Source organism: Ricinus communis, chromosome 8, assembly GCF_019578655.1.
Source record: "Ricinus communis isolate WT05 ecotype wild-type chromosome 8, ASM1957865v1, whole genome shotgun sequence".
In the NCBI taxonomy this organism is placed as follows: Eukaryota; Viridiplantae; Streptophyta; class Magnoliopsida; order Malpighiales; family Euphorbiaceae; genus Ricinus; species Ricinus communis.
In genome coordinates, this window is record NC_063263.1 from 10687074 (window position 1) to 10709135 (window position 22062).

Consider the following 22062-nt stretch of genomic DNA (forward strand, 5'->3'; position numbering starts at 1 on the left):
CTCTTGCTAGACACCCATTAGCATGTCTCCTAACAAATTGAACAGAAAAATTATTACCCAGTTCACTAAGAAATTGACAGAGATCAGGCAACCAAACTTAGTAATATCAGGAACCCTGGAATTAAAAGCATCAAATGGAAGAAAAATTATATGAATTGGAATAACAAAATAGCTTATTCTATGGAAATTTTAAAATAAATTTTCATGCATAAAATTCAAACACTTCACTCGTTTATTTTTATTTAAAAACGGATGAAGAAAAGAATCCTAAATGTGAATTTCTTGGAAAGAAAATTCACATTAACTGTGAATTATTGGTTGGATCTAGGATAGGTCCTAAACAGCTGCCAATATTGACTCCAAGTCAACACAAAGAAAGTTGCATAAATAATCAGGTAAGAAATTTCTGAATTTCTTGGAAGGAAAATTCGCACCAGTGGACTCCAAGTCAACCGAGAAAAAGTTGCACAAATGATCCAGCAATAGATTGCAATTAGTCATTCAAAAAGAAAATAGAAAAGATGCAGACAGTCACTTGAAATCAATATGAACGTTCTGGTATCTGAAATACTGATGCTGAGATGAAAATTTCCACTAATTTCTTGTTTCCCCACTAAACTGAAATTCCTTCCTGTATAACTAATAAAAATTTCAACTTTATAACCAAAACTTGTTGGCAAACATTGAAATGAAACTGCAGCCAATTTATAATTTATCTTTCACATTACCCTCATCGTCATCCACATTCTTTAGTGATAACTTAAAATTAATTAGAAATAAAAGACTTGGTTTCAGATTTGATGGCCTGTATCAGCAGAAAAAACTCTGTGATTTTTAATAATGGAAGTCAAAATACAAAAAAAAGCTTATATATACTACTTAGCTAGCTTAACTAATCTGATAACTACACTAACAGTCTAATATGCCAAGAACTTAACCATTCTCTTTACACATATGAAGAAACAATTTCTCCACTGGAACCCTAATATATCGATTCTTCTTAAAAGTTTGGTGAGATTTGAACGGTAATGACTAGCTACTCTTAATATTATTAATTTAAATGTATTTACGTTTACTTAGAAAATGGCCAAAACTTGTTGGCAAGTATTTTATTTGAAAGATATGAAATTGCCAAACAATTCATAATTTCACATTAGCCTCTCATCAACCACACTCTTCAGTGTTAATTTAAAATTAATTAGACAAGAAGACTTGAGTCAACTAAACTCCACTTTTGCTACATGTATTTATTATTATTATTATCATTACTGCTTCAAAAAATAAAAAATAAAAATAAAAAGACTTAACATGAGGTGGTACATGAATGAATTATATATATTTTAAAAAATAGGGCATAAGACACATTCAAATAAAAAATTATATATATAAATTCTGAAATATAGACTGCTAATGTCTCATGTATAATTTTTTTTAGCATATATAATTATTTTTGACATACAAAATTTAAGTTGATGTGTAAATTTATAATCTTTTTATATAATTTTTGAGTTAATAATTTACTTTTGTTAAACTATAATTTTTTTAAATAGTATGTTAATTATATTTTATTAATTATATTAATTAACAAATTAGTTTTCTAAATATACAATAATTATATTTCTAATAATGTAAGATATTAATTATATATATATAATCAATAAATCAAAATATAAAATTTCTTTGAAATGCATACTAGTTGTGATTTAAATACGTGCATAATAGATATTTTTGCAGAAAAGAACTTGTCACTTCTAATAACAACAAAAATTGGTAAACATGAAATGAAATTGAAAATGTGAATAAATGTTTAATTCTTTCTCTCTTTTTCTTTTGCCATTTGGTGTAATTGATATCTCCAAAAACCTTTTAATAGAAAAGTTACATCCTTTAGCTGCTTTTTCCACAATTATTCTTCGAGATATTGATTTAGTCTTCTTAATAATTCAAATTTTATTAGCTCATCTTGAGTAAATTTATTTCTTCAATTTATGAAAATGTTTTTTCTTTATTTTATTATCAAGATCTTTTCTATAAGTTTTATTCTAAAGGTAACATTAGAGTAATTAAATATTAAAATTTAAACTATTCATACTAAAGTAAAATTATCTCTTTTCCTTAAAAACAAAGATAACTTCTATAAAAATATGCTCTGACAATGAAATTTGGTCCTATTTTAGTTTGGTACTTATTCGAACTTCTATTATAATACTATGTATAATCATATAGATCTAGATCATAAGAAAAATCATTCAATTTAGTCTTTAAAGTGTCACGATTTTATCCCCTTAGTTAATTAGAAGACATTTAAAGAGGTTATTTATACTAAAATTTAGTAAATTTAACACATTTAATTTTGAAATTTTTCTGACTATAAAGCGCGATTAAAATAAAAAAAAATAAAAAGTGTGTTCCAGATCTCACGATATACAAAATTATGAATATAAATAAGAGAAGTGGTAGCAAAATGGGGTATAGGAAATTGCATTTGAAATGGAGTTCGCAATGTTGAAGTGGTTATTGCTATGTTTGATCCTTGGTATTGAGATAAAAGGAAAGGAATGTTGCTTTGAAGAAGAGAGATTGGGGCTCTTAGAATTTAAGGCAGCAGTATCATCAACTGAACCAGACAATATATTGCTCTCTTCATGGATTCATGACCCAAAGAGCGACTGCTGTGCATGGGAGAGAGTCACGTGCAATTCCACCAGCAGTCAAGTGATTGAGCTCTCCCTCCAAAGCCTATATGATTTTGAGAGCTCGATTTATGGTCCTGAAAATACCTGGTCCCTGAACATGTCCTCCTTCCGACATTTTAAGGAGCTCAGAATCCTTGATTTATCCAGCAATAAAATTTCTGATTCCTTTGACTATCAAGGTATATATATATTCTCTGTTTTTTGCCGACTATATCTATATATATACCAGTTTATATATTTCCTCTGATTCTTTTCATTATTATCATAATTATTTTGATGGGCTCTAATTGTATTCTTTAACTCAAAATCAGTTGGTTACTACTAACCTCTCTGGTTTTTCTCCTGGTGTTAACTTGTGTCCATAGAGTGTTTGTCTAGAGTTTTTGTAGAATGATATCAAATTTTATATTCTATTAACAATTGATAAATTTTGGATATAAATTTTAAATGAGGTTTATAAGTATTGTATAGTTAATAATTATGTTGTGGTTCAAATACCCATCTTCATTTCAGTAATTTTTTTGGTGCAACAGTAGTGACTCTGTTCTCTGTTTATACTTAAGCTAAATATATGATCAAACAATTATATATATATTTTATATATTTGTGATGCAGGTTTCAAGATGTTATCAAGTTTGAAGAAGTTGGAAGTTTTAGATCTTAGTTATAATTGGTTGAACGGCAGTATACTATCATCAGTGAGCTCTCTTACATCGCTCACGACTTTGAATCTTAGTTTCAATTCAATGGCAGGTTCATTTCCTAGTCAAGGTACCATATATATATATAAAGCCAACTTTTGCACTCCGTTAGTTATTTGTTATTTCCTTTCAGATTTATTTTTGTTTTGTTACATGGTTCAGAACTGGGTAATTTGAAAAACTTGGAAATATTGGATCTAAGTGCTAACCACTTCAGCGGCGTCTTACCTAAAATCTCAGATCTAAGTAATTGTAATTTTTATTCACAGAATAAAATGGAATTATAAATAACATTTTTTTTTTTATCAACACTACTTAATTTCTTTTTTATTTTATAAACTCGTGGTAGATATATATATATAGATAGATAGATAAAAACGGGTTTATATATCCACTTCAGAATTTTACATATTATGCTATCTCTTTGTAGTTAAGGTCTCATTTATTTATTCCTTTTGATTTGAAAAAGTTTTTCTTTCATATAAAAGATAATTTTTCATTCAAATTAAAATACTAAAACAACAATATTCCATACTACTAGCAATTTCTATTGATGAAGTCGAATCAAAATGATATTTAAGAAATTTTAATTAGTAAATGAATATATTAATCTATTCTTAATTAAAATTAATAAGAGTTAAATTTAAGAATTTTTAAGTAAGACAATTGATAAATAAGCAATTATAAATATATCTATTGTGTTCTTCTTTGCACTTATGCACAACTCCACGAATTGACCCGTCTGAAAGTGCTCCGACTACGCGAAAGTGGCCTAAATGGGACACCTGATCTTCACTTTCTGATATACCAATTGTTTGATGGTATATCATTTAACAATTTTTTATTTTTATTTTTATCCAATTAAACTCTAATAACTGTAGGCTGAATAATAAAATTTCTCTAATATTTCCAATTCATACATTTATATCACTTTATGATTGCCTTCATATATGACATTGATTATTACATCAACTTAACAATTAAAGCTTAACTTAGCTGTAAATCATGCTTAGCCAAGTTAATCATTTTTATGAGGATACATTGGAATGATTATTCTTGTTATCCGATGAACAGAAACAAAGTACTATCCAATCATAGTATATAAATTGCATTGGCATTGTTTTAAGCATTCTTTATTTTTTTTTCTTTCCCCAGAATTTGCTTCCTTCAAGAACCTGGAGGTCTTAGATTTGAGCTTGAGCGAGTTTACTGGTACTGTTCCTCAACATTCGTGGGCACCACTTTCTCTCAAAGTATTATCTTTATTTGGCAACCATTTTAATGGCTCTTTGACAAGTAAGTCTTTGATAGTGTGATTTTCCTTTTCTTTTCTTTCTTTTCTCTTTCTAGCTTAAAAACTTCTTGGCTTCCTTTGGCTCGAGAAATTCTAGAATCTAATAGATTTTAAATAAAACTGATTAAAATTTGTGATTTTAAAGTTTTCATTATCAGAATTAAACATAAAAATAATAAATTTATATTTAAATTAATGATATTTTTTAGATAATATAAATTTATTAGAAATAATATTTGAATAAGAAAATATATAACAATTTATTATTTTTTTAAATGGTAATTTTTTTTTAAAATTTTCACCTTTTAGGTGGGAAATTAATCCTCAAAAAGAGATTTTTTAAAATCTATGAACTTAGACTATATTTTGCTTGCCAAGTAATGAATTTAAGCTAAATTTGTAGATTTTAAAAATTTCTCAATTCAAAAGACTCGCTAGATAAAAATCTTTCATTTCATGTCCAATTTCAACAAAATAAAACTAAGACAAAATAATTAAACAGGAAGATAATTTATCTCAATGGTAACAGCTTGAAGATTTCATCAATATGCCTCGCATAAGAATTCTAATAAATGAAGTGAATGAAATTTAAAGGAAAAGAAATTATCTTTATTGTTTAACTCCTTAAGAACATAATATAATTTACCTAAACAATAAAATCTTATATCGCTCATTTGATATGCGTCCATTTGATTGACGAGATTGCTACACAGAATATCAGAATATATGTTAAGACTACTCATTCCACAGGTTTTTGTGGCTTGAAGAGACTTCAACAACTAGATTTGAGCTACAATCATTTTGGAGGCAACCTCCCTCCGTGCCTACACAATATGACATCTCTTACATTATTAGATTTGTCCGAGAACCAGTTCACAGGGCATGTTTCGTCTTTGCTAGCTAGCCTCAAATCCCTCAAGTATATTGACCTCAGTCATAATCTTTTCGAGGGTTCATTCTCATTCAATTTATTTGCTGAGCACTCAAGCCTTGAGGTGGTTCAATTCATAAGTGACAACAACAAATTTGTGGCTAAGACTAAATACCCTGATTGGATTCCGCCATTTCAGTTACAGGTCCTTGTCCTGCAAAATTGCGGTCTTGAGAGTATTCCTAGGTTCCTAAATCATCAATTCAAATTGAAGAAGGTCGACCTGTCCCACAACAAAATCAAAGGAAACTTTCCTAGTTGGTTGTTTAATAACAATAGTGGATTAGAGTACCTAAGTCTAAAGAATAACAGTTTCTGGGGTCGTTTTCATCTACCAACCTACTCCAGCTTTAATAATACCACCTGGTTGGATGTCTCTGACAATCTCTTCAAAGGACAGCTTCAAGATGTTGGTGGAAAGATGTTTCCGGAGATGAAGTTTCTTAATTTATCAGGAAATCGTTTTCGAGGTGATTTTCTTTTCTCACCTGCTAAGGATTGCAAATTGACAATTCTAGACTTGTCGTTCAATAACTTTTCTGGGGAAGTACCGAAGAAACTGCTTTCAAGTTGCGTTTCCTTGAAATATCTGAAGCTATCTCATAATAACTTCCATGGCCAGATATTCACAAGGGAATTTAACTTGACTGGACTGTCTTCTTTGAAATTGAATGACAATCAATTCGGTGGTACTCTGTCAAGTTTAGTCAATCAGTTTTACGACTTGTGGGTATTAGACCTCAGCAACAACCACTTCCATGGAAAGATCCCAAGGTGGATGGGTAACTTCACAAATTTGGCTTACCTCAGTTTGCATAATAATTGTTTTGAAGGTCATATCTTTTGCGATCTCTTTCGAGCTGAGTACATAGACCTTTCTCAGAACAGATTTTCTGGGTCTCTACCATCTTGCTTCAACATGCAAAGCGATATACATCCATATATATTGAGGTATCCACTGCACATAAATTTGCAAGGCAACAGATTCACTGGATCAATACCAGTTTCATTTCTCAATTTCTCTAAATTGTTGACATTGAACTTACGCGACAACAACTTCTCTGGCAGCATTCCTCATGCATTTGGTGCATTTCCAAACTTACGAGCTCTTTTACTAGGAGGAAATCGTTTAAATGGGCTGATTCCAGATTGGTTGTGTGAGCTGAATGAAGTGGGAATATTGGATCTTTCAATGAATTCCTTCTCTGGGTCTATACCCAAATGCTTATATAATCTCTCCTTTGGAAGTGAAGGGCTTCATGGTACTTTCGAAGAAGAACATTGGATGTACTTTATTCGCACGGTAGATACCATTTACAGTGGAGGTCTAATCCCTGGTATGGGAGAAGTTGAGAACCATTACATCATCGACATGTATGTCAAAGAAGAAATTGAGTTTGTTACGAAACATAGGGCTAATACATATAAAGGTGACATTCTCAACTTCATGTCTGGATTAGATTTATCACATAATAACTTGATAGGTGTGATTCCACTTGAGCTAGGGATGCTATCCGAGATTCTTGCCTTGAATATATCCTACAATCGGTTGGTAGGCTATATTCCGGTGTCTTTCTCAAACCTTACACAACTAGAGAGCTTGGACCTCTCTCATTACAGTTTAAGCGGACAGATTCCCTCTGAGCTGATAAACCTACACTTCCTGGAAGTGTTCTCTGTTGCTTATAACAACTTATCAGGCAGGATTCCTGACATGATAGGGCAATTCAGCACGTTTGACAATGGAAGCTACGAGGGAAATCCACTTCTCTGTGGACCTCAGGTGGAGAGAAACTGCAGCTGGGATAACGAGTCACCTTCAGGACCAATGGCATTGCGAAAAGAAGCGGATCAGGAGAAATGGTATGAGATTGATCATGTGGTATTCTTTGCAAGCTTTTCAGTATCTTTTATGATGTTCTTCTTGGGAGTCATCACTGTCCTTTATATCAATCCTTACTGGAGGCGAAGGTTGTATTACTACAGTGAGGAATTTATGTTCTCGTGTTATTACTTTGTTTCTGATATTTTATCAAAGCTATCAGGTCGTCGTCATTAGTTATCATTGATGTTTGCATCACCTAGTGGTCTTTGATGTTGTGAGTTGCTATAAATTCATATATAATTCAGTTTGCTACGAATAAAACAAAGTTGAGTTATATATTGCTGAAGCCATTCCGCCATTGATTTTTGGAGTGTGCATCTTTGTTTTATTATTGCCAAATTTCATTTAAACTACGTAACTTCATACCCTTTTTTTCTTTGTGTTGTTTCTTTTTGTTTCTTTGTGCAAAATTTCTTCCCATCTGACCAGTTTGGTTTCTGACGAGAAATGGTTTTCACTTTTGGTTGCTATTGATTATGATTTGATTGATTTTAATTGTTACTATTGTCGATTGGCTTTTAAATGATGTTATTATTAGCCTTAAGATTTTTGTATTAATTTTTCTATAGCTATTTCTTGAACTCATTTTTCTAATGAATTAAGATAAAATCATATAATTTTCGTTTGAAATAAAATTATATATAAAAGATTAAAAAAATTTGGAAAAGCATTGCCGTGTCAAAACTGGCTTCACGGGACATGCGCAAAGCGGGTCTTATTGGAATCTTAGTGATGACAATTTCAAAGTCTGGTTGACTTTCCAAGTCGTCGGTCCTGACACCTGAGTGATTTTTTTCAAGTGGAAATTTGCATGATCTTTGGAAAAAGTCCGAACAGGACCCTCTCCATTATGGTCGCCGGACCACTTGGGTTCTTGTTATTGTCATTTCCCAGGCTACTTCTTAACTAACTATGTTTCAATATTAAATAATACCAGCACTAATAATAATTAATTTATGGTGACAAGTCCTATAACATCCACTAATTAGAATTCAGTATGCTGATATAGAATATAATGTGACCCAAATAATCTTGTTATTCTTTCAAATGAACCAGTACGAAATCCACTACCATTTTAGCCACTCATCGCTGCACCACAATCACCCTTATGGCTACCATTTCATATGCTGAAAATTCACCTTAAAGAAACTAATTGATTTCAGAACAGATCTAATTTTTAACCCCTAAAAATGGATTTTAGAAACCAAACTTCCTAGTAAGAAAAATAGAATGCCTCTCAAGCTATGTTTGGAGCCATAAATCAACACAAATAAATACACGTCTGAGCTAAAGTAACAGAGCGACCTGGTTGGCCATTTCTGTTTTTAGAAAATTTCCTACTGGGAATAGAAAAAAAAAAAAAAAAAAAAAACGAAGGGCCCAAGTAGTTCAATGCAAGTTGAGGGGCCTGTCTGAAGTTTCTCCCTCTGATCTTTGACCTTGTAGAAACTAATTTCTACGTTGTTTGGAGCTATAAGGTAGATCTTTGATTCCCAATAGCTAACTTTATCTGTTTGATATAAAATGTCAACATCCATCCTTAAATATGAACGGCCATGTCGGGTTACACAAATATCAATTAAAAGACAAGTAGAAAAATATCTTGTGATATGTCCGATCAATTGAATATAAATAACAAGCTGACGACTGCATCGTCTCTGTGTCTCAAAGAAAAAAAAAGAAGAAGAGAGAAAACAAATACTGTCTATGCAAATGGAGAAGTTAACAGCATATTACAACTTGTGGGTGCTGATGATTGTAGTATCCTTAAGTGGGTACCAGAGTTGCTTAAAGGAAGAGAGATTAAGCCTGTTAGATATCAAGGCATATCTTAAGGTAAACGGTGTTAGGACAGACCATGTTTTCTCTTCATGGATTGCCGATCCGTGGAGTGACTGCTGCAACTGGGTACGAGTCAAGTGTAACAGCACCACGGGTCGAGTGGTGGAGCTCTCTCTCAACAATACTAGCCTATTGGAATACAATCAAATTCTTGAAAAGCAGGAACTTTGGTTTGTAAACATGTCCTTGTTTCTTCCATTTGAAGAGCTGCGCTATTTGGACTTGTCCAAAAACTGGTTTTCTGGTTGCCTGGAGGATCATGGTACTTCCTTACCCTAACAATTTGAATAATCTAATTATGTTGTGCCTTTTATTTTATTTTTCTCAATTTGGACTCTATTTATTTTAGTTACAAACGAAAGACAGGGAATTTAAATTTAAGACTTTACATTTACTATCATATGCTAAATATGTAAGTTAATATTTTTTTTTCTTATTTTTTGTTATTGTTTTGCTCTTCAGTTTTTAAATTAAGCATATTATAATTCATTTCTTAACACATCAAAACCAATTTTCAGAAAAGAAATGAAAAATAATTCTTTTCTAATTTTCTTATTCTATTCTTCAAAAATAAAATATTTACAAAATAGTTTAGAGAAAAAAGCAATAGTAAACAAGTCTGTTGTTTGCGACTTTTCCACATCTAAATATAATGGAGTTGGGTCCATTTACAATGGATAAGTTAACCTTGTGTAATAACTTAATGTACTAAAGAATCAAAATAGGTAACTACCGATAAGCAGTTGCTAAAAATTATTTATCAGGAAATAGCTATCTACAAATAAGGGATGTGGACTCTAGTCTACATATGTGAAAAGAGCAATGAAGATTGTGATATATTGAAAACTAAGAATTCTGAGTTCCTTTACATGAATATGTTGGTATATATACAGAGATGTTGTATTAGCAAGGATTTTGCAACGGTTGCCTGCCTAACAGCTCTTTCTGCTAGGGGAAATGGTTGAAGTGACCTTTCCTGCACAGCAGGAAAGGTCGCTCCTTTTTACCCAGAGGTCTGTGATGATAGGTCTGCACAAGCAACCTAGCTTGTGCAGCCTCTGAGACCAGCTTCTTTTCCTATTCCTTCAACACTCCCCCTCAAGGTGGGTTCGAGTAAGTTTATAGAACCCATCTTGCGGAGGATTGTATGATGATTCTGCTTATCAAGAGCTTTTGTGAATATGTTTGCCAGCTGGTCTTGACTTTTGATGTAGGGAGTCTCAATCTCTCCCTTTTGAACCTTCTCCCTAATGAAGTGACAATCAACTTCAATGTGCTTGGTTCGTTCGTGAAACACGGGATTTGATGCGATGTGTCGAGCAGCTTGATTATCGCAATGCATTTGCATTGGTCCTTTACTTGCAACTTTCATGTCTTTGAGGACTTGTTTGATCCAAATGAGTTCGCTTGCGGTGGAAGCCATTGCACGGTATTCAGCTTCGACGCTTGATCTGGCCACCACACTTTGTTTTTTACTTTTCCATGTTACCAAGTTTTCTCCTACAAAGACACAGTAACCAGTGGTTGATTTTCTGTCACAACTTCCAGCCCAATCTGCATCAGAAAAACCAACTATGTTAGTAGTATTGTTCTTTTTCATCCAGATTCCTTGTCCGGGAGTTCCCTTGAGATATCTGAGGATTCGATCTATAGCTTCTAGATGACTGGTGCGAGGGGCATGCATGAACTGGCTTACTGCACTAACTGCAAATGAAATGTCAGGTCTAGTGACAATAAGATAAATCAGTTTTCCTACCAAGCGCTGATAGTGCCCTATGTTAGTTAGGAGGTCTCCATCTTCTAAGTTGAGCTTAACTTTGGTTTCAATAGGGGTGAAGGCTGGTTTGGCACCTATTTTTCCAGTTTCTTTCAAAAGGTCGAGGGTTTAACCCCTTATTGGATTTTGCCATTTCTATGCCTAGAAAGTATGATAATTGATCAAGATCTTTGATATTGAATTCTCGTTTCAGACTTTGTTTGACATCCTCTATACTTTGATCATCATTTCCTGTTATTATAATATCATCAACATATACTAAGACAACAATGGTGAGATTAAGAGTGTTTTTGACGAACATAGATGAGTCATTCACATTTGCTGAAATTAATGCTTAATAAAAAACGACTGAGTTTAGCATACCATGCCTTCGGAGACTGGTTTAGGCCATAGATAGCCTTCTTTAGCTTACATACCATGGATGTGTCTGAGGCTGACTTATGACCAGGAGGTAGTTTCATGTAAACTTCTTCTTCTAAATTACCTTGTAGGAATGCGTTCTTGACATCCATTTGAAATAGGCTCCAGCCCTGATTAATTGCTATTGAGAGGAGGATTCTGACTGTATTCATCTTGGCCACTGGAGCAAATGTCTCTTGATAGTCAACTCCATAAGTTTGATTGAAGCCTCGGGCTACAAGTCTGGCCTTGTATCTCTCAATAGTTCCATTACTGTTATACTTGATCTTGTATATCCATTTGCATCCCACAGGTTTTTTATCTTTTGGGAGACGAACAATACTCCAGGTGTCATTTTTCTCTAAGGCATGAAGTTCTTCTTCCATAGCCTTACACCATTTAGGGTCGGTGTTGGCTTCGTAGAAACTTGTGGGTTCAGCGTGTTTTGAGATCTGACAAAGATAGTTGCGATATTGGTTAGATAAGACATTGTAAGAAATGAACTTTTGGATTGGATATGTTACCGAATGAGACACGTAGTCTCTAAATTTTACAGGAGGTCTGGATAGGCGAGTTGATCTTCTCAAGGCAATTTCTTCTTCGTGAGGCTGCATTTCTCCCCCTGAAGGAAGCGGCCTTGAGACAGTCGGAGACTCCCCCTGAGGCGGATAGCCTTGTTCAGAGCTGCTAAGAGAGAAGTCAAAGTTAAGTGGAAATAAAGGCTGACACGGAGGAGAGGGGAAGGGAACAGTGGTGGAGGGTGAGTAGTAGGGTTCGGTTTCCACAAAGGTGACATCACGAGAAACATAGGTTTTGTGGTTGAAAGGATCATAGCATTTGTACCCTTTTTGGGTGGAGGAATAGCCTAAAAAGATGGTCTTGACTGAGCTTTTGTCGAGTTTATGTGAGCGTTTGATATGAACATAACAAACACATCCAAAAACTCGGAGGTGACCAAGATCTATTTTTCGATTTTTTAGAACTTCTAGAGGGCTGAGATTTTTTAAGGTGGCAGTAGGGAGGCGATTTATGAGGTAGGCTGCAGTTAACAGGGCATCCGACCAAAAATTAGAAGGAGCATAATGCTGAAAAAGAAGAGTGCGAGACATTGAGAAGATGTCGATTTTTGCATTCAGACACTCCATTTTGCTCGGGGGTATTAACACAAGTGGTTTGATGTATGATACCATGATTTTTAAAGAAAGCGGAAAAATTGTGATTTACGTACTCCGTACCATTATCGGAGCGAAATTTTTTTAATTTTGCATCATATTGATTTTTTATGAAATGAAATAAATCTTGAAAACGAGAAAAAACTTCATTTTTTCCTTTTAATAAATATATCCAGGTGGTGCGAGAGTAATCGTCAATAAATGTGATAAAATAACGAAAATGATTATAGGCAGTAACGGGAGCGGGTTCCCAAACATCAGAATGAATTAAATCAAAAGCGTTTTCAAACACAGTAGATGACAAGGAAAAAGGGAGCCGCGTATGTTTTGAAAATTTACACACATCACAATTGCTAGAATTTAATTTGGAACAAAATAATTTATTTAAAATAATATCAGAAGGATGCCCAAGTCTTTGGTGCATAAGCATATCTTGGGACGAATTGGCGGACACAAAACAGGCCTTGGAAGGGTTATGCAGATAATAAAGACCATTATGTAATTGTCCTTCACCAATCGTCTTCCCGGAAATTCGATCCTGAAACATGACCGAAGATGGTAAGAAAATAATATTACAATTTAAATCGCGAGTAATTTTGCCTACAGATAATAGATTAGATTTAAAATCGGGCAATAATAAAATATCATGTATATTTGACTGAAGTAAATTTGTAGTGCCATATCCTTGAATTTTGACTTTGTTTCCATTAGCAACTGTCACATGATGAGAATCATTGATAGAGTGAATTTTTTGTAATTAGGTGGGATCCCAAGTCATGTGATCACTGGCTCCAGAATCAATAATCCAAGTATTATGGCATTTATGAGATAAATTTAATAGTGGTTGGACCGAACCTGACCCATCGATGGGTTTGAACCGAACCGGCTGGGCTGCTGGACCAAGGCCTGGAGTTGGGCCAATATGTCTGCCATTTGGGCCTGAGAAGGCTGATGGGCCGAGTTAGGAGACTGGGCCGAGTAGGCTGGGTCGGATTAGGCTGGCTGGGTCGGCTGGGCCGCAGTTTGTTGGGCCTGAGAAGCCCACAAAGACTGTTGGGCCGATGACTGAAATGGGCCGAAGTATGGAAGGGCCTGGCCTGTTGGGTTGGGTTTGATTAAAGATACCTGACCCGGCATATATCCCTAACCCTATATCCCTTTCCCCCATTCTCTCTCTTTTCCAATTTTCCTCTCTCCTGCCGCCGCCCCCTCTCCGTTCTCCTCGTCCCCCTCTTCGCACAGCGCCGCCGTCCCGCGCTCGTGAAGGCCGCAAGTGCGGGTGGATGTGCCAACACGCCTCGCGGGTGTGACCCTGCAGTTGGCAGTGGTCACAGCGCGCGCTGCTTGGCCCTCCGCGCGGACGAGCGCCTTCGCATCGTGCGTTGTTGGCGTGGTTGTCTGTGTGTTGCGGGGGGGAGGAGCTGCTCATGGTGTTCCTCCGCGTTTCTTCGCGCTGAACACTGGCGATGACTTCGTCGATTCGGGGAAGCTCGGTTGTGAGGAGAATCTGCGATCTCAAGCTTTCATAGCTTGGATCTAGTCCTCCAAGGTAAGTATATACCAAATCTTGTTCGTTCCTTTTTTGAATTTCTTGTGGGTCGATTGAAGGCGGAATGTAGTTCTGCAACTCTTCCCATTGAGTGAGAATTTCGGTTGCATATTGTGATGAATTTTTGGTACCCTGCGTGATTTGAGCTAACTCATGTTTGAGTCTGAAAATGTGAGCAAAGTTGTGTTGTTGGCCGTAAAGGCTTTGCATTTTTTCTCAAATTGTTTTTGATGATTCCATCAGGATGCAGAAACGGGATATTTGGGGCTCCATAGTATTTGTGAGCCAAGACATGACCAAATGGTCAGATGTCTGCCATTCCTCTATTCTGTCAATTTCTTTCTCGGTTGGGGCTTCCGGCCTTTCTGGTTTTGGCCGTGGTTTTGTTCCCGTAATGAATCCCAACCTTTTTCTGCCACTGAGGGCAATATACACAGTTTTGGACCATTCGAAATAGTTGGAGTTGCCTTTGAGAATGATATTGGTTAATTTTTCATTTTGAGACATGGCTGGGATTTTTGTTTTGAAAAAAAATGGTAGATGATGGTTACTGGTGAAAACCAGGCTCTGATACCATGTGAAAAGAGCAATGAAGATTGTGATATATTGAAAACTAAGAATTCTGAGTTTCTTTACATGAATATGTTGGTATATATACAGAGATGTTGTATTGACAAGGATTTTGCAACGGTTGCCTGCCTAACAGCTCTTTCTGCTAGGGGAAATGGTTGAAGTGACCTTTCCTGCACAGCAGGAAAGGTTGCTCCTTTTTACCCAGAGGTCTGTGATGATAGGTATGCACAAGCTAGGTTGCTTGTGCAGCCTCTGAGACCAGCTTCTTTTCCTATTCCTTCAACAACATACATATAGTTAACAATCTTATTGTAAAATTCACTTTTATAATACAATAGAAAGAATTACTTTCCTGCAAAATGTTTTGATTTAGCTCGACAATTGTTCGACCCTTAACTACAATCTTAGTAGTTGAGGAACCCAAAGAAATATACGTAGCTGTTAGCTATTGATTTGAACAAGAAATCATGATATGAACTGAAGAGCATAATATTCTATTGCAGGTTTTGATAAGTTATCCATTTTGAAAAACTTGCAAGTGTTAAATCTAGGATCCAATACATTCGACAACAACATCTTACAGTCCTTGGGTTTACTCACATCCCTAAGGATTCTAAATCTTCAGCACAATAGATTTGAAGGGTATTCTCCAGCCAGAGGTACACTTTAAAGTACAGGCGACACCACCTTGATGAACCTTGCAATGTCCTCATTTCCTTGATTCATTATTTATTTTTGCGCAGAATTGGCTGCGTTAAACAACTTGGAAACCTTGGACCTGACCGGTAATTATCGATATGGGTCCCTGCCACTGCAAGGTATGCAAACAGAATAAGCCTCAGGAACTTATAGCTTGACAAACTGTTTTTCTCACTGCACTAAAAAATTATCTTGATTTACTAATTGTAGCTAAAGCTCGAGGCCTTAGATATGTAATCATTTTCTTGCAGGATTTGAGAGACTGTCAACATTGAAAAAATTGGTGGAATTAAGGCTCGATAGCAATGGTTTTGACAATAGCATGCTTTCGTCACTTAGCCAGCTCATAACCCTCCAGAATCTAAGCCTTGGTGGTAATATATTAAGGGGATCATTTCCTTGTAAAGGTACTGTACAATTGTATTACGGTCCTTTATTTACTTAGTAATTATTTAGTAATTCTGAGCCAATCTTTTATTGCTTTTTGTAAAATATTTTGGTAATGTTTTTAGAATTATATTCTATATTGTGGTAATGTTTTTAAAATTATATTCTTTCTAAAGTTTGAAAAAACTAATATTTTCTTTAAGAAAAAAAAAGTCTTAAAAATAGAACAAAAGTTTAAAATTTAAAATAGGTCGTCATTTTTTTTTTTTCTTTTTCTCCTTATTCAGAATTAGGTACTCTTGAAAACTTGGAGATGTTGGATTTGAGCGTAAATGCCTTTAGTGACCCTCCAATTGTCAGAGGTAACCTACATCACAAATTTGTTTATTTGTTAATAGTTCAATTATGGATTTTGAACTTTCTTCTAATTTTTCAGTATGTGGGTCATGGATCATGGTCTAATATATGACTGCAGATTGTTTCAGGTTCAAGAAATTAACCAAGCTGATTCTAGATTTTAACCAATTTAACGACGATATCCTGCCTTTCCTAAGTGTTTTCACAACACTTGAAAGTTTAAGTCTTGCTGGCAACAAATTTCAAGCAACCTTTCCAGTTGAAGGTATCAAATTTCTGCATTTATATTTAGATTGTTCAATTGGTACTGATCTTGATAATGTGTAGCATTTGGTATAAGCTGTAGAATAAAGGGACGAGAGAGAGGAGGACTTTATTGCACAAGAGAACTTATTATAAAAATTTTAGTACAAATTTTATTCTACATCCACATCACTCACTTTGGACACACTACAATTTATTATGCACTCACTCATTTGGGAACACACCTTACTTATATTTATTTTTCTTCACACTTACTGCACACACACACAAGGAGCCTAGCTCCTTTTATACTTGCACAAAGTCAGTACATTGCTGACTTTTACTACATCAGTTTCTTTTTTTAATTATAGACAATTCTAGAGAAAATTCTCTAGAATTTTAAAGAGAGAGGGAGGAGGTGATTTTCAGCACTTCCCCTCACTGACTACTCTCTCTTAATATATGCCTACTCACCATACTAAGTTGTTATCTGAAATTCTCGAATTTTGCACTACTAATTCCTTTGATAAAAATATATGCAACTTGATCTTCAGTCTTGATATACTTTATCTCTATCTCTCCACACAAGACTTTTTCTCGTACAAAGTAATAATGTACTTCCATATGTTTGGTTCTTGCGTGAAACACTGGATTTTCTGTCAAGTGAATAGCTGACTAATTATCATAATGCAATTGCACCAAGTAATTAATAGTTTGATGAATATCCTCATAAGCTGCATTATCCATGTACACTCTCGAGCTGCCATAGTCCAAATTTTTAGAAACTCTCTCTTTCCTTACTTTATATGAGTCTCAAGGGCTGAATAATAGTGTTGGCCTACACTCGGCTCCTCTTTTAACGACTCTCATCATATAAGTGATAAATCATGCAATACTAGATGAAAAAACTTGAACTCGAGCTTCTCTCATTTCTTCCTATATGCTTTAACAAGTGTAAAAGATCAACTAGGCTACGACTTGATTGGCTGCAAAGTTTTTTCTTTTTCATGCATGATTAATATCATTTCTCTTGTTTAGTTGACTAGAGGCAATATTTTCTTTAAATCTTTAGAGAGAGCTACAAGACTTAAATATCAATTGGCCCTCTAAATTTGTACATGTTGGATAATTAACCTAATGATTTTATAGCATAATTAGTTCCTAACTTCTACAATGTGGTTAATTAATTAAATGGAAAAAAAATAGTGTATATACAACAGACTGACAATAAATGCATATCTCAATTTGAGCTAGATCTCAAGTTCGAGTCTCCCTCCTTCATTTGTAACTCGGAGAAAAAAGAGTATAATTTCACAATTATTAACAAAATTGGAGTATAATTAGTTATATTATATAAGTCGTGGGCTAATTGGCCAAGAAGTTAAAGTCAAAGTTGATTGCCTATTATCAACATTTTAGGGGGCATAAATAATAGCATTTTTGTATTTGTGGGCTAATCTTCTTTCTTTTCTTGCCTAAAAAAAGAAAATATTGAAATTTTGATTTTATGATTCCATGCAAACAATTTAAGATTATTCAGTTCCTTGTCTTGAATTTCATTCCTTTGTTATGAATGCAGAATTAGCAGCTCTCAGAAACCTAACACTTCTAGATTTAAGCTTCAACAACTTCAATGGCTCCATAAAATCAGAAGGTATTTAAAATAAAGTAATATGAATATAATAATATAGTCTCTTAGTTAATTACTACAGATAACTACTGATTGGATTACTTCATTTTTAAGGTTTATCAAAATTTAAGAAGTTGGAGACCTTAAAACTTGCTGGAAACCGATTCATGAATAGTGTTCTACAATCATTGGGGGCAGTCACATCTCTTAAAACTCTAGATCTTAGTCTTAATTTGATGCAAGGAGCCTTTCCAGACGGTACGTACATTTCTAATATTAGTTACTTGTTTTATGAAATTCAAAATTTATCTATTTTTCACTCACTTTATTTATGCTTTCCATTTTTGTTACAGAGCTAACTAACTTGAAAAATTTGGAAAATCTGGACCTCAGCACTAATCTTCTTAATAGTTCCCTACCAATAGAAGGTACACAGAGAGTGAAAAGAAATTATTAGCACATAAAATAGATTAATACTTAAAAAAATTTGCAAATTCATTAGATTTCTAATTTAATTTGCATCAATTTTATTTGAGTTTCGTTCTCTTTGGTTGCAGAATTAGCGAGATTAAGCAACTTGAAGATTCTAAATTTGAAGAACAACTTACTTACGGGCACCCTTCAAATTGAAGGCAAGGATAGCTGAATTAAGCAACTTTTTCATATATTTATACTATAAAGATAACAGTGTATGAAGTTATTTAAGAAACCCCACTTTTCTAATTTACTTTGGCAGGTTTGGCAACTCTGAAGTGCTTAGAAATCCTAGATTTGAGTAACAACCGGTTAATTGGACATATTTCTCCGTCCATAGGGAGTATGGCTTCGCTCAAAGCATTATCACTGGCCAACAACAAGCTTAATGGATCTTTACCCCCAAAAGGTACTTTTCAGGTTCTTAATCTTTCATCACTATCTATAATTAGCACTTGCTCAAAGCGATCTACAGTTACCACCTGCTCAAAGGGAAAAAGTTATATTTTCTTCCCCTGCTCAAAAAAATTATGCCATCCAAAAAAATTTAAGATGTCAGGTGAGATTTCAAGAATAGTTTTATATCTCTAACACATTCGTCCTTGTACTAAAATATTAAATTATGAACTCTAGACCTTTCAATTATAGAAACCCCGATATTATATCAAAGAACTATTCCACCCAAAAGCTTAAGCTGTAAAATGAGGCCTGAGAATAGTTTTATATCTCTGAAACCCCTTTCTCTCCTATCCCAAACATAGTGTACATGCAATTCTCTAGCTGAAAACTCGTGAAGATTGACTTTGTAAATTACTATATTGTAGGTTTCTGTGAATTGACGAACCTTCAAGAGTTGGATCTCAGTCAGAATAACCTTAGTGGAGTTCTTCCATCTTGTCTCAGCAGCTTAACATCTCTTAGACTGTTAGACCTCTCATTTAACCGACTTGAAGGAAAGATATATTCATCTCTGGTACCTACCCTTGCATCCCTTGAATACATTGATCTCAGTCATAATCATTTTGAGGGCGCATTCTCTTTCAGTTCAATTGCTAATCACACCAACCTCAAAGTACTGATGATTGGATGCGGTAATAGTAAGCTGAAAGTTGAAACTGGATACTCAAGTTGGCTTCCCAAATTTCAGTTAACTATTCTTGCGGTAACAAACTGTAATTTGAACAAGCTTCCAGAGTTTCTCATTCACCAATTTGATCTCAGGATAGCTGATCTCTCTCACAACAACCTGACCGGAATATTCCCCAAGTGGTTGCTGGAAAACAACATCAATTTGGACTTCCTGAGTCTTAGAAATAATTCTTTATTTGGTCAGTTTCATTTGTCACCCAATTCTAGTAGTAACATTTTTCAGATGGATATCTCAGAGAATTACTTCCATGGGCAGCTTCAAGAAAATATAGGGGCAGTTCTACCAAAGGTATCGGCCCTTAATGTTTCTGAAAATGCTTTTACTGGTAGTATTTCCCCAGTTCGCAACATGCCCAATTTGTTGTTTTTAGATCTATCTAGCAACAATTTCTCAGGAGAAGTTACAGGCGAGTTTGCAGTAAATTGTTCCCAATTGGTTGTTTTGAAGCTATCGAACAATAGACTGCGTGGCCAAATACCAAATCTCAACCAAAGTATATCATTGATGTCCTTGCAACTAAGTGAAAATAGCTTCACCGGAACTCTACCAAATTCGATTTCACAATCATCCGTCCTATATAACATTGACATCAGTGGCAATTACATGTCTGGTGAGATTCCTAGCTTCGGCAACAACTCGTCACTTTCTGCAGTCATCATGCGAGATAACGGCTTCAGAGGAAAAATCTCCTGTGAACTGCTAGCTTCAGTTATGTTTATCTTGGACCTTTCCTACAACTCAATTTCGGGCCCTTTACCATCTTGTGACTTATCATATCTATATCATCTCAACTTGCAAGGAAACAAAATCACAGGTTCGATCCCAAGGACATTGTTTAACTCCTCAAATTTGCTGACTCTGAACCTCAAAAATAATTGCTTGACTGGTGAAATTATAACTTCAGTTGTGGCTTATTCTGATCTGAGAGTTCTGCTTTTAAGGGGGAACCTTTTCAGTGGTCTGATCCCTGATCAACTATGTCAATTTAATAATATAAGCATGTTGGATCTCTCCGATAACTCATTTTCTGGATCAATACCCCATTGCTTTAGTAATATCACTTTTGGGAGCATAAAGGAATATGTCTCTATACTTGGAGAGTCATTCGAAGTCCCAATACCTAGGTCTACAATATATAACTTTGAGAGTCTTTTGCAGCGGGAGATCATCCATGAGAAAGACATTGATATCGTGAAACAAGTTGAAGTTGAGTTTATTACAAAAACCAGGGCCAATATATACACAGGAAGTATTCTTGATTTGATGTCTGGACTGGATTTGTCATGTAACCACCTAACTGGTGAGATACCATCTGAACTAGGAAAACTAAGCTGGATACACGCTTTAAACTTATCCCACAATCAGTTGACAGGCTCCATCCCAAGTACCTTTTCAAGCCTGAGCCAAATAGAAAGCCTGGATCTTTCTTTCAACAATTTAAGTGGAGAAATCCCTTCTGCATTGATCAGTCTAAATTTTCTCCAAGTGTTCTCTGTGGCTCACAACAACCTGTCAGGCAGAGTACCAGAGAAAAAAGCACAATTTGGAACATTTGAAAATAACATATATGAAGGAAACCCATTCCTGTGTGGAACTCCATTAGAGAAAAGCTGCAGTGCTGTGATTGAGCCGCCAACAGCATTCTCCGATTCAAGTGAAGAGAAATGGTATGAAATCGATCCTTTGGTCTTCAAAGGAAGTTTTACTGCTGCATATGTGATGTTCTTGCTCGGTTTCTTAGCTCTTCTCTACATCAACCCGTATTGGCGACGAAAGTTGTTCTATTTCATTGAGGATTGTATGTATTCATGCTATTTCTTTGTTTCCAGTATTTTTCAAAAGTCATCAGCAAAAATATGTGGGTGACTGTCTTACAAACAATCCTGTTTCCAGTATTGCCTCAGGACAACATTTTACTCTGTACATGTAAATGAACTGATACCATGATCAAATCATGCTTGACAATACCATGGCATCACATTTGGTTCTCCAAGAAAGTGTTTGCATCTGGTCAAGTAACAAAGAGTAATGTACAGAAATCAACTCTGTATTCTATGCTCTGAACAATTAGATCTGTTATGCATTATTTATGTCATAAAGAACTGAGAGCATGATTACCTTGTGTATAATTTGTCTCCTAATTATCCATTCCATCAATATATGTTATATAAGCCCAACCAAAATAGAGACTTTGATCATTCCTTTTATAGGATTATATTTTAATTGATAATCTTACACTGATTTAATATTTTGAATTTTTTATTTAATATATATTTACTTTATTTTTGTTGTTTATATAATAC

At 34.7% G+C, this 22062-nt stretch overlaps 2 protein-coding genes across 2 annotated transcripts; both read left to right on the forward strand.

Moving 5' to 3' along the window:
* Positions 1–3135: 3135 nt before the first annotated feature.
* On the forward strand, positions 3136–7958 carry LOC8282697 (receptor-like protein 45). Its single transcript, XM_025157079.2, has 3 exons — positions 3136–3467; positions 4553–4693; positions 5442–7958. Exons 1-3 carry the CDS (start codon positions 3320–3322, stop codon positions 7679–7681), a joined length of 2529 nt encoding a protein of 842 aa, XP_025012847.2. The 5' UTR covers positions 3136–3319; the 3' UTR covers positions 7682–7958.
* Positions 7959–13864: 5906 nt separating this feature from the next.
* LOC8282699 (receptor-like protein 15) lies at positions 13865–21752 on the forward strand. Its single transcript, XM_048378111.1, has 12 exons — positions 13865–14246; positions 15323–15478; positions 15563–15637; positions 15770–15925; positions 16193–16267; positions 16381–16527; positions 18085–18159; positions 18250–18393; positions 18489–18563; positions 18693–18767; positions 18872–19018; positions 19434–21752. Exons 4-12 carry the CDS (start codon positions 15841–15843, stop codon positions 21623–21625), a joined length of 3015 nt encoding a protein of 1004 aa, XP_048234068.1. The 5' UTR covers positions 13865–14246; positions 15323–15478; positions 15563–15637; positions 15770–15840; the 3' UTR covers positions 21626–21752.
* Positions 21753–22062: the final 310 nt, after the last annotated feature.